Source organism: Acanthopagrus latus, chromosome 5 (genome assembly GCF_904848185.1).
Source record: "Acanthopagrus latus isolate v.2019 chromosome 5, fAcaLat1.1, whole genome shotgun sequence".
In the NCBI taxonomy this organism is placed as follows: domain Eukaryota; kingdom Metazoa; phylum Chordata; class Actinopteri; order Spariformes; family Sparidae; genus Acanthopagrus; species Acanthopagrus latus.
This window is the reverse complement of record NC_051043.1, coordinates 8861896-8875796: the sequence shown is the minus strand read 5'-3', so window position 1 is coordinate 8875796 and position 13901 is coordinate 8861896. Positions and strand designations below refer to the sequence as shown.

The window sequence follows — 13901 nt, the reverse complement described above, 5'->3', positions numbered from 1 at the left end:
TTAATTGCATGCATGCCGCTTAAAGACAATAAATGCATCTTTTGTGGTTATGTCCAAAGTTTGCATCATTGTTTCGATGTGCGGAGCGGGGATACGAAATCGCAGCGAAGCACCCATCAGTTCAGCATCGAGCCACCCCGTGTGCAGCAGGCTGCAACATGGGAGTGCTCCCATCAGGGAAGACAGAGGCGGGAAAAGGCTCGTTAAAGTGATGTGAGCTGTTTGCATGCGTTAAGGAGAAACAACCCTCAGTGACACCAGAGAGAGCCCAGGGACACACACTCCCTCACACACACATGCGTTTAAACAGCCACGTTAGGCTAACCACACTGCACTTGCTGGTAAATTGTGGTAAACAAATGTGGTAAACTCCTTGAAACACTGGATTAAATATTTAACAAAGGGAAGATGAACAATGCCTCTGTGTGCCTCGACTGCTCCATTTCTCTTTCAGAGAGATGGCATCACGGAAGAGCACATCTAGATGCAAAAAGTGCAAAGTGAGCAGTTGTAAACTTTGCAAAGACAGTTTGCTCTTCACTGACCCAAGGCCTCGAGCTAAACAAGAGAGAGGTCACTGAGGACTTAGCCTATTACGCTGGACTCAAATATCTGTCCTATATCTACTGGGTGGAAATAGAGAGAGCCATTCGAGACTGTTTTAACCTCCGATCACATTGTTCTCCCTGCTGGGTTACGCCATAAAAATGATAAACCTAACTGTTATAATGTAGCAGCATATATCCCATCACACCACAAAATGAGTCTGAACCACAAGTGGCTGCTGCTCATTGCCGCTGTGCTAAAATTGCACCTGTTTTTCTTTGTTTTTCTTTGTGCCTCTCTCACACTGGCAGCACAGTAAAAATTGAAATGTCATATAAAACGTGACAGGATGCTAATATGTGGCTCCCAGAGGGCATCTGAAAGCGCTCTTGTTGATTTTGTAACTGCAGAGGGAGACGGCATCCCTCCCATTTCCACCCCAGGAAAAAAAGGGAAGAAAAAAAAACTGTGAAAAGTTGAGCAAGTTGAGGAATGCTTTAGGGGTGACACAAATTCAATTTCCAAAGCCTGCGTAGGAATTAGGGATGACAGAATAACAAACACTACATACACTGTGCAAGCATCTACTACACAGAATCTACTGTATACTTAAAAGTCGATGTGCTGCTACCTCTCTGAAAAATCCATTTGTATTACTTAAAATTATCTCAATTAAATAAACATAAAAATCATTTAGTGATTGATGAAAGTGCAACACTGTTTGCAAGTGGGAGAGGAGGCTTTATCGGTTGATTTGTTGACATTCAGATCAGTCGAGTAGTCTTACATGGGTATCAGTTCTGGGTCGAAACAATTCCATGTTCAGATATTAAGCAAGCAACAATACTGTATGTGTGTGGTTTAGGTACTGTGGAAAATGCTGCAAAAAGTGTGTGTTAGTTCATTTATGATCAAAAGGTGAGAGTAAACAGAGTCATTTCTCACATTTTCATAGTGAAACTGTTTTCAAGCTATTGTCAAAAATAACATTCTCTCTTGTATTTCCTGTAAAAATATTTCCTCCATTTTTTGACCAATATTGGCAATGACATCCTGTCACGATATCAGATTTTGACTACATTGTTGTCATGGCAAAAACAAGTTCACAACACCATCCCAATATTTATAGAAATTTGAAAAAAAAAAGGCTATTAATCAGATCTGTTTTAACTTGTGTGCTGTGTGTTTTGTCTCTTTCTTGGGCCAATAAATTACCACCCAACATACAAGTTACAACGACACTAAATAAAAAAAGGCAACCAGATGAACTCAGAAAATCCACACAGCCTAACTTCTTTACTAGATTATTGAAACGTTTGAGATGTTTGATTGTTTTTTCCACTGATGTACTAACCCAGAGAAATTCTAAATCTTACTCGAGGTAAGGTTGTGTTCCAGGGAAACATTAGATAATTGTCAGAGATTGCAGAAGAAATTTTGCAAATGTGACCTCATATGTGAACATTTCTGCCTGAGTCATGCCAGATAGATTTAATCAAATTAAGTCATCTGTTTTCATTGTTCCCCCTAGCGGAAGAGAAAACATGCTGTGCACTCAAACAGTTCAGCTCCCAGAACGGTGGTATATTATGTAAGCCAATAACTGCCCCAAAAAATTAATAATAACTAATATGTTCCATTGGTGTCTATTCCAAGCATTACCAGCTCCACTGGGGATGCGATGAGCCACAGATTCTACCCACTGGGAGTTGAGAGAGGCCCCTTAAGGAAGAAAAACAACAACTTGGGAACCCAGTGGCCTAAAAGAACATCTCCCCTCTTTGCAGGAAATGACAACAAGATGCAACAAAGGCCCTGCGACCGGCCTCAGATACCACCGTGCAACCTGGCACCTCGCCAGCGCCACATGAAAGAAGCAGATGTTCCTCTTCTTTTTTTTTTTTTTTTTTTTGGGGAGGCTGTGGTTTTAATAAATAATTTATCCCATACAACAACTAATCCGCGAGTGAATGTGGGGAATACATCTCTATTTCCCTCCCTCTCTTTTTATCATAAACACATAAATATCTGTTTAACCAGGGTGTTGAGATGCGCCGCACGTCCTCCTGGCCCTCATCAAGCGGCTGGCACACACAAAGGCCACGCTGAGATGTGACGGGGGCGGCCTCACTCCCATAGGCCCAAATGTGAGGAGAGAGTGTGTGTACGCACGCCGACACGCAGTTTTTCTTGGAGAATTTCTGCGTGTGCTGAGGGGTTGCGACCACAAAGCCAAAGTCAAACTCCAGTTAAGACTGTCAGCTGAAGGTGTACCAGGCAGACATAATGCTCTCCCAAGCACTAATTAGTCTCTTCGCCCAGCCTAGTCCCACAGCGAGGATAAATATACACATATCTAAAAGGGAGGGATAGAGGGAAAGACAGAATGAAAAGGAAGAGGCGGTGGTAGTGACTTATTTTCAGTTTGACCTCCGCTTCCTATCCTAAAGAGAAAGGTTTCTGGTGTTATGAGTGTGTGTATGTGTGTCTCTAATGTGTCTGGGTGGCAGGAGGTTGTTTGCCACTGATCATCTTTACCCATCTCCCCCTGGGGCCTCTCATCACCTCCGCCACACCAGCCACTCCATCAGACTCAAGGTCGGGCGCCCGCACGCACGCACACACACACACACACACACATAAATGTCTGCCACCCCACAACTTCTACGCTTGATCACTTCCCCTTCCTCGCCTCCCGCTGAACACCACCCGACCCCCGCCCACCCTGCACCCCCTGCCCAATTCTCCCCCTTCTTTGCCTCACCTCTGCTCCCCTGCTCCCGCACTCTCCTTCCCCTGTCCTTCCCAGGATCCAGCCTGGCAGTGTGTGATGAATGGGACAACATTACTCTTGTCCTCTGTTGGCCTGGTTTAACTGCTCCAGCCCATCTCCCCACATCTGTCTGTCAGTCTGTCCTATCTGTTTGTCCGTCTCATTCTTCCTGTCTGGGTTGGTAGGAAACATATGCTGCTGCACGACATAAACTCTGACAATGGATTAAATTGTTTCGGCCATACCCCGAGATGATGGGCTTGAATTTGTTTAGATTAGGTAGAGACATTAGGTAATTAGCTTAGAAAAAATATTTATTTGTCAGACATCTACTAATTTTTTAAAAATTAGTCTGTAAGAGTCTGCATTTTATACTATTTAACTAATTAATATTTTAAACTTTGCACATTTCTTTCTATCCATGAAATCATATCATACTTAGTTAAAATACATCTGGTTCATCACATAGGTCTCTAAAACTCTGCTTGCCTCACGTACCTTTAATTACATATTCATGTTCAGAGAGACACAGGCAATAGAAAACAGCTGTAACAGCCACTGTTTTAAACTTTGTTTTGGAAGTGAAAGAGAAAAAAAACAAAAAACGACAGAGCGGGAGTGCATCGCTATGAAGTGAGGGGATCATGTCTTCAAAAAAGTAAATAAAATATGCATCCTCTCTGTGCTCATTACAGATTTATGACTCTTGTTAAAAGAAAAGGTGGCGGCTGCCTTCTAACATGTCTGACTTTCAAATTCAGACGACACCGCTGTCAAGCGTTGTGCTCCACATTCCGTCCAATGAGAGGCTGGGAGGGCTGATGGCGTGCCATCTTCGACATCCTATTTGGTGAGAGTCTCCGAGAGAGTTACTTGGGGTGGATGAGAGCGCGTGAGAACTCCTCACCTACAGTGCAACGGGGTGCTCGTCGTAATCCTTTGATGCATAGTTCATCAGTCAAAAAGTTCAGTTGGTTCAGCCGCTTGTGTGCGTGCATGATTCCGAACAATAACAGTTGGGGGAGTAGACATCGCTGCATTAGGCATAATGAGCATTGGGATTTGCTTCGGCAATATGAAATAGTTTTGCTGCCTCTGTAGCAACTTTTAAGGGAATGTGCTCACGAGCGCATTCAGATCACCGCATCACACACATGCACACATACATACACACACACACACACACACATACACACACACACACACATGCGTGGCCCTGAAATTAATTGGAAAATGAGTTTGTTAGGTGCTTGTTATCAGTGACTTAGGGGTCACTAGTTGTGAAAACATCATTATTTGTGAGAGGAATGTGATCACTGCTTTTCAGAAAACAAATCTGAACCTAAAAGCTTTCTTTTGTCAAAAATAAATAAACAAAACATCACACTTAAGCACACTATAACAGAATCCATTCCCTAATGACCCCCCCTCACTGTGCAGATTACACCCAAAACAGGTGCAAAGTCACTCCAGTCGTTCCCAATGTCACCCTTTAGTGCCCCAGAGCCGAAATTCCCACTAGATAAACACAGTAAACACGCCGTCGCACCTTGACTACAGCTGTCACCTTGCGGCGTGGCAGGACTACAGTGCTACAGGGAGGTCATACAAAAAGTCGGGAGCAGCCTTCCATGCTGGAGCCCCACTAGGTCCCCCCATCACCTTAAAGAGCAGGCATAGACGGAGGCCTCGAGCTTGGGTTGGGTTGTGGGCTGAACGTGCAGTGCGTGGGTGCTGATTGAGACGCGGACAGAGGACAGGTACTGTACACAAACCCCGACAGGACGGCAGACAGAGGCCGTTGGACAGACGAAGAGCTGAAGGAAACCAGAAGACAGTGACACACACTATCAGGAGTTAGTTGCCAGAGCCACACACATGCCCACTTACCACCATCGCCCGTATCCACTCAAAGTGCCAGGAAGCCAACATATCCTCAAGGATATGGTTTTTATCACGGCTGTCCTCCCAGGGGCCTGGTTTAGGATCCTTGTGGATAGATTACAGTGAGATTTTCTCTTTACAACCCAGAGAAATTAAGGTGAAAGGGTTAAAGAAGACATGTGGATGTTTTACAACTGGGGCCTATAGAACCAGGCTGTAGCCTGTGGGTAAGAATAACATTCTTCTTGCCAAATGCACAAGAGTGGAAACATCTTTAGCCTTGCAATGTAAAAATTAGTCATTATCGATTTTTTTTTCTTTTTTGTCTTTTAGTACTCACCTTGTTAAGACCTCAAAATAATTGTATTTCAAAGTCAGGTTAATGCTGGCCTGATTTGAAACCCACAGTGCAAAGGAAAAAAAAACAGCTACATTTCTTTTGAATAACAAAGGCCAGAGGTAGAGTTAAAGTCTTCAGAGAATGAAGAGGAGTCAGAAAATGAAGGAGAAATGAGAGACAAAGCAAGAGATGCATATCTGGGGGGAATAGAGATAGTAAGAGATGATGCACCTGATGTGTATGTGAGTGTGTGTGTGTGTGACAAAGAGGGGAAAAACAAACAAACAATGCAGTGTGTTTTGCATAGAGAGACAATACCCCTCCATGCCTCTTTCACCCTCCGTTTTTGTTTTCATTCCTCCCTCTATTAGCAAAACATGATTAAAATGCAGTTCCTACCAGCGTCTCTGCTGAGCAACGGGAAAAAAGAGACAGTGAGATGGGAAGAAGAAAATAAAGCGGAAAAGTCAAAAGCGTCTTTTACGGCGTGACGCTTTTCATCCTTCACAGGCGGCGAGAAGAAAAGAACACAGACATTCAAACTTCTTTCTCTTCCCCTCTCTCCCTCTGTCTCTCTCTTTCTCTCTTTTTCTCCCATTCTCCTCGGCAGCCAAGAAACCCCCCTGGTACCTGAGGACAACCCCGCCGCATCACAAGCTCAATAGCCTCCCCAGAACAACATTTCAGTCAACCTTTTTTCAGGGCATTGATATAATTCCCAATGCTCCCTTTAGTCCAATTACATTATGCAATCTGAGCGATCGGCGCAGTGCCGTGACTGGGACTGAAAGAGGAGTGCCGGGGCTCAGTAAGGTGCAGCCCAGCACCATATGCTACGACGAGACGAGTCAGAAAATTTGCACTGTTTTTAAGCCATATTCACACTAAGACAAAGTGTGTGTCTTATTAACATTGTAAGGGGCAAAAAAGCCTTGGCAGCTGCTCGGTGATATAGAGAAAAGGAGATAGCGGCTGAGACAGAGATGGGAAGAGAAAGACGGGAGACAGATAAATACAAAACGAGAAACAGAGAAAGGAGCTGTATGTTAAAATCGGTGGCTGAAAATAGCTGTGAGGCCTCCAGGATGGGAACTGGATATGTGTGCTGATAACTAGCCATTCGCCAGGAGTTATATACTTGCCAGAAGACCATTACCAAACACACACACACATGCACGCGGTTGTGTGCGTGTGTGTGTGTGTGTGTGTGTGTGTGTGTGCGTGTGTGTGTGTGTGTGTATGTGTGTGCATGCAGGCGTGTGTGTGTGTGTGTGTGTGTGTGTGTGTGTGTGTGTGTGTGTGTGTGTGTGTGTGTGTATGCGTACATGTATGTGCATGAGTCATGCCCACGGGGGGAAGCAGCAGAGGGTGGAACGGCTGTCTCAGCACTATTGATGAGAAGGATAAAGAGGTACTGTGGTGTGGGAAGATGGCTGTGTGGCAGGAGAGATGAAGAAACGGAGGATCATGTATGCTCAGCTCTGTATACACAGTGGACTCATCGACGAGAGCTCTAACAAGGGAGGAAAAACACTACACAGCGCCCATAAAACTGATGAAATATCATATCCATTGTGTGTCATTCATTGTACATGAGTCACACAGTCCTGTAAATCATTCAGAATTGTATTTTAATCTAGTAAGGCACAACTAGAATCAGCTCCCGCCGCGGTAGGTGGGAAAAAAAAAAAGAGAAAAGAAAAAAAACACTGTTACTGTTTGACCCCAGCGTGGATGAAAACACATTTCACTGCTGGTTAATATGGAGTGCCTGCAGGGAACTGGTCCATAAATAAGACTAGAGAGGACTTTTCATTTCATTATAATTCATATGTTACACATCAGTGTGTTGATGCTAATGATTAACGTCCACTCTATATTTACCATCCACTTTGCATACGAGGGCGGGGAGGAGAAAATGAGCAGAGAACGGGAGATTTCTTTTAAGGGTGCATGTGGTACGTCTATGTGTGCCTGTGTGTGTGTGAGCAAGATATAGATAGATAGACATGGGGAGAGAAAGGGAGAGGGGGTGCACCGAGCAGTAAGCCCGTGAGCAGGACATGATTGCAGTGTGTATCTTATCTGTGTCAGGTCCTCCTGAGGCTAGTGGAGCCTAGCTGAGCGGAGCACGAGCGCTTCAGTGACCAGTCAACCGTGTGAGGGTAATCTCCTCACTCCTTCAGTCTGTCTCTCTCTCACTCTCTCTCTCTTTTTCCAGTAAGCCCCCCTTCTGGGAGGCAGCTGAGCCACCACACACACACACACACACACACACAACTGAGACGCCTCACACAAATACACAAACACATTTACGCACACAAACACTCATACCCATGCAGCGCCTAGGGGTGATTGCCTCATGCCAGCTCTGGACGGCGAGCCCACAGGTGAGAGGAGACATCACAGGCTACGGTGCACACTGAAGCACCTGCAGCCACTAGCCTGTAAATAAAGGGAATGAGTAGCATGTTTCTGCCATCTAACACCGTCCAAACTTGTACTGAAAAAAGGCCCGTAAAGATAGTAGAGTAATCTTTTTTTAAAATTTTTTTTTTTAATAAATGGATGAATTAAATGGAGAAAAAAATGCAGTTGCGTTGTCTTGGAGTTGTAGGGATTGTTGATGTGAGAAGTACTTGGTGTATACTCACAGCAATAAAATCCCAAGTGCAATATCCAAAACAAAATTGCCGCTATTCACTTACCAGTTTAGTGGCACGGCTTACTGGACAACTTTGATTGAATGGAGTCACTGTTCATGTTTTTATTTACACATGTGATTTACCTGACATGACACAATGTCAAAACGTCTAACACAATAATTTGACCTGCAGACTACAGTTTAGTGAAAAAGGTGACAAGATACAGAGCTAAAATCAGGTCAGGCGGCATCGTGGGAGAAAATTGTAAGGATTTTAAAACACGAAAGAAGTCCTTCAGAGCCTTTTGAGATTAGAATACAAAAAGAGAATCACGTTTTATTGGATTCTGATTCTTTTGATCATAATGACTAGCACAAGGCAAGATTGGCCACGGAATTAGCTGGCACACAAACACACACACACACACACACACACACACACACACACACACACACACACACACACACAGGAAAGAGTACACTGTTCTCACACTGAGCAGTCTCCACACCTGCACAAGTATCTTGCATGCATGTTTGAAAGTGGTAATACAACAGTGTAAAAGTCTGACATTGAAAATGGTGAAAGGACATTAGTATTAGATCAGAAAGCAAAATGGCCCTTTCTGCAGAACATCATTACATTATATTGTTTCATTCTTTGTTGAATCTAGTATTACGAATATTACTATAATTAATTCATATATTATTTAACATGCTGCTGGGTTTAAATATATATATATATATATACCAATGTTTAGCGCAGTGACAAAGTACAATATTTGCGTCAAAGATAAAGTAAAGAAGTATGAAGTAAACTAGAGACACTTTAGTGAAGTACCTTCAGTACTTGAATAAATGTACTTTCCACCACTGGTAGAAACACCATCTAATGCTGGCTGGTTGAGATCACATTACGTATCAGGGAGGTGTTCCCTTTACATTGTGCTGTACTGTGCCTTTATTTGCTCAGTGTGCAGGTACTAACCTTGACTCAGGCCAAACTCTTGCCATGGACAATCACTCGAGCATAATTCACTTTAGTCTGTGCAAGTAAAGTGCTGCATTGTAGCCTTCGAACATGACAAGAGCAACAATGCCTTCATGCAATCACGTGAATGACCTGATTGACACTAAAAAGTCATTTATTTCTCAGGGAGAAAATCTTTTCCGTCGATGACTACATTTCTGTTAATATTCCAGTAAAATACTTTTTCTGAACACCTTCAAGGCTAAATATGAAATTAGGAAAGATGTTAATTTGACAATAATTTCAATTTAACCTGAGCTCAATATTTCTAATTATGTAAACCAGCATGCACCATCATTAAATAAATTAAAATCCATTGCATGCAAGACTATCAATGACAAGGGTTCTGCATTAAGTCATGATGGTTCCATTGGACATATCCATGAAAACCTTACTTGTGGGATAAAAATGTTCTTTGCTTACATCCTTGCATGCAGAATTATAAAAGGCAGGTTATTTGTAATATTGCATCACTTTGTATTTAGTAGATCATTAAGGTACTTTGAAGGGGAAAAGGTGCATCTGAAACCTGCCACTATGTTTAAAATCAGTTATATCAAAAAATAAAAGAGGCTGGGGAACATGGGGAATTTGCTGCTAACATATAATGTGTGTGTGTGTGTGTGTGTGTGTGTGTGTATGTGTGTGTGTGCGCACACACATGTGTGTGTAGTCAATACGAATCAAGAAACATTCCATGCTGAAGGTCGGCACAGCACGCACACACACAAACACACAGTGTGGAGGAGAAGAAGAAAAAAAATTAGCCCAACATTCTTTCACCCTTCATGAGCCCGCCTGCTTGGCTTTAACAACTGAGCCGTCCCCATCAATTAGTCTAGATGCTGGACTTTCATTGAGATTAAGTGACTAATATCAGTGCTTGCTCACAAGAAAGACACTTTTCACGTCTGCCCAACAATCTGTTAAGTCAAAACACATGTGGTGATCCAAGGCAAAAAGCCTGCAAGGGGTCCGCTATGCAATGAAAAACAGGTGCTCTACTTTTTGGCCATGTAATACCCCATTTAGCCTCTGGAGCAAAGGTTATCCAGCTAATAGCTGCCTTGTGGTGCACTGGGAAGAGTCGTGCACATGGCCGGAGTAAACATCTGGGACGGATTGAACATACTTGCAACATATGCTTCAAGTTCAATTAAAATGAGGCCTTGGCATATTTATTAATCTTTTTTCCCTCTCGCTCTGTTGCTCTTTCTCTCTTCTCTCCTCTCTCCCCTATAGGCTTGTGCCATAAAAGAGGCCTCCTTTGACCCGTCCTTCATGCATACTCATGCAATCTGAAGCTGTACTTCATATCCAATGTAAAAGACCTCATATCCATTGTAAAAGACAAATTTGTTAAGCCTTGAAACTCCATTTGTTCTGCACTTAACCAGGTTGGTGGGAGAGCAAAGAGGAGAGAGAGAGAGAGAGAGAGAGAGAGAGAGAGAAAGCGAGAGAGTGAGAGAGAATGTGTCAGAATGAAAGTAAAAAAAAAAGGCAGGAAAGGGGACGTAGAAGGAGAGTGGGAGGGTAGAGACATGTAGGCGAAGAAAAAAGAAAAAGGCCCCCTTTTCAACTTCCCTACAGCTCAAATGAAATGCTAACAGTTGCAGGGAGCAATAGATCAAAATGTATGAAGCCAGAGTTGGTAAATTGTAGCCTTTGTGGCGGCTTTGCTATCCAGCATCCCAGCCCTGTGTGAGCACAGAGAGCAAGGCCCTCTTATGTGGAATAATCAGTTTGGCACCAAATCTGACGGAGGCCGCAGAAGCTGCTGCTGCACCTCATTTCAATATGAAAGTCCAAAATGTATTTCATATAATCTGCAGCTTTTCAAATGCCTGTATTTTTATTATTTTTTTCTCTCTGAGAGGAGGTAGGAAATGCAATGATGGAGGGCAGACGTAAAGGAGGAGTAAAAAAAGGTTCAAGGTTGCCTGGTGCATATCTTCAGTCAGTGGCCCCCCGTACATTTCAGCCTTGGAACTTCACAGCCATGAAACTTTGCTTCTGCATCTCTGTGGGAGAGGATGTAATGCTCACGTATCTTTGTGTGCTCATCGCCCCACTGGCTGCCTGGCTGACTGATTGCCTGACTTACTGGTGGGATGACTATTTGACCATCTGCACTTTAAACATGTTTTCTTTTTAACCCTTTTGTTGCACGCTTGCACTTATGACCCTACAAAAACTGAAGAGGTTTTTAGCAAGGTTGTGGTTGCATAAGTAAATTCAGCATACAGAGGGGCCTCAGGCAAAATCATTTTCGGAGATCAAATTGCCTGGTCAAAGGCCTTTACAATTACCATTGCAAACAGCCAGAGATTTCCTCCAAAAAGATTACCAAAACAGACCATGCAATTTACCACATCTTGGCCTACTAACCTTTATATTGCTGGAGTGTGGCTGTAAGGCATCAATTGTCAGCTCAAGTAATTTCAGATTTCCAGTTGTTCAGTCAAGGTAGCTCACGGCAGTAAATCATTTGGACCTCACTTAAAAGCTCAGTTCTAATTTTGTCTGGACTGGAGTATCAAACAGAAAACGTTTTTAATTTGAAGTCTGTCTCACCAAAAAAAAAAATATATATATATATATATATACATACAAAAAAAAACAACAGCAGAAAACACATTGCATAGATATAACGAGCTGGACTATTTCAATTACCATTCCCAGGTGGAACATTGACATGGCACTGTATCCGATCCAGTGGCATTGGTTTCAGGAGCTGTTTCTGCAGTGTAAACGAGCGGAGGCAGTAAAGCAGCCACCTGTTGTTACCTGATAGTGTCTGGACAAGCCCAGATGCTGTTTTACTGGAACATAAAGGAGCAGTGAACGGACCTAAATAGCTAACTAAGCACTTTATATGGGTGCATGTTCTCAGGAAGCGGGACTGAAGCAGAACATTTTTGGTAAAAAATAGATACGGCAAAGTGTAATCTGAAGGGAAAAATGAGGATAGTGCACCGAACTGCAGTAAAAGACCAAAGCAGAGCAAACCGCAAGGAAGAAAGATGAGGAATGTGTCATGTGTATACCTACAGAGGAAACTTTTCAAAAGGTTAAAAGGTTGTACAATCTTCGTACATGTGTTTGTGCCTCAGGCGGTGACAATAACTGAAGGGGGGAGGAGACTTGAGGGGGGGACGGAGTCATTTCGTTCGTCTGTTTGTGTTTCCGGTTTATGAAGCAGTGTCAACCCCTCCTGAGGCAGTGTGTGTAAGCGTGTGCGTACGTTTGAAGTGTGTGTTTGTGTGTAGACACAAGACATAATTACCTTGTCATCTTTGTCATAGTCCTCGTCCTCGTCCTCCAGCAGGTCCTCCACTGCCTGCTGACAGTTGCAACGGAGGGGAAAGAAAACATAATGTTTATGCAACAGCCATAGTGCAGATAAACATTAGATAACACAGGGTTAATATCATCAAAACAGCCAAAGAGGCATACTAAAGCTGATTGGATATGCTTATGTCTGGCATGAGTTTGCTAATGAGTATGGAAAGTATGCAGATAGCACCACTATTAGATTGGTGTGTGCTAATATGTCACGAGCCGCGGAATGATTTAGATTTAGAATTTAATTTTAGAAACGTTCTGTTGTTCAACTGTGTTGACACTTCTGGAAACGCAAGCGAATGCTCTGGCTTTGAATTTCAACGGGCTGAGGATTAAAGTCTATTCATCCACTCAAATCGCACTGCACAAAAGCATTCAAATCTTATAGCATTACAGCGGGACGAGACAGCGCAGCCCCTCTGATGCCGCTCCGTCTCCTCTGACCTCTCCAACCTTTGCACTCATCTCGCACCTCTACCATCAGCCCTCCTTGTACTGTCGCTGTACGTTCATCCATCTATCTATCCATCGTTTCACATTCTCTCACTGGATGATGCTCAGTGAGAGGAGAGAGAAGAAAGCCTGCAGCACAGAGAGCAAGTCACAAAGAACGGCAACTATGTGCTTCAGTGGTCCACGACCGATGAAACCGGAGCTGGTGTAGCTCTGAAGCCCCAAGATACTGAGATACATACTGTACGACACAAAGAAAAATGACAGGAACACACTCGTGTGCACACAGTCAGAGCCACAAACACAAAGGAACATATGGATTGTGTACAAGCCGATGATGGTTCAAGCAAGCTGAAGCTCTTCCTGTCGTTGAAAAATGTCGGAATGGAAAATGCAGCTCTTCACAGACTGCTCAGACCTTTATTTGTGTGTCGAAAGCAAGCGAATAAGCAAATCGTTTCGGGCTATACAAAAAGAGCAACTCGGACTCTGTTCAGTGAAACAAAATCTGATTACTCTGATTCAGAGATACAGTGTTTGAGTCGCGTGTTCACGAGCACGCACAAGTTCACGAGTGTGGTGTGATGCCACTGAGGCAGAAACCACAGATCGCCGCTGCATCTCTCATCCATCCACCCTTTCTGTCAATCACACATCAAAAGCCACAAGGTCATATTGTTGCTCCCAATCTACATAAACAAACACCGATATCATAAGCCCTACAGCTGTCAACCTCAGCATTCATCTGCTCTCATTGTTGCACTGTGTAACCAACCCCAACCCCACCCCCAGAATAAAAAAAAATAAAAAAAAACCTTCGCCCAGCCTCAACAACTCCACAACCCCCTAACCACCTCCAGAACAGCACAAACCGGTATGGAGAAATCCA

The 13901-nt window shown here is 43.4% G+C and overlaps 1 protein-coding gene across 7 annotated transcripts in view; it reads right to left on the bottom strand.

The window, feature by feature from the left end:
- The window catches only part of mctp1a (multiple C2 domains, transmembrane 1a), a 144249-nt gene that overhangs the window by 15974 nt on the left and 114374 nt on the right, over window positions 1-13901 (bottom strand). For 3 of the 7 annotated variants that reach the window (XM_037097184.1, XM_037097186.1, XM_037097190.1), the window contains 2 exons: window positions 12501-12557; window positions 5210-5308 (listed from right to left, as the gene is read on the bottom strand). In XM_037097184.1, coding sequence (XP_036953079.1) covers window positions 5210-5308; window positions 12501-12557 — 156 coding nt within the window. The remainder of the gene's footprint in view (window positions 1-5209; window positions 5309-12500; window positions 12558-13901) is intronic. The other 4 variants (XM_037097187.1, XM_037097189.1, XM_037097185.1 and 1 more) reach the window with 3 other exon arrangements.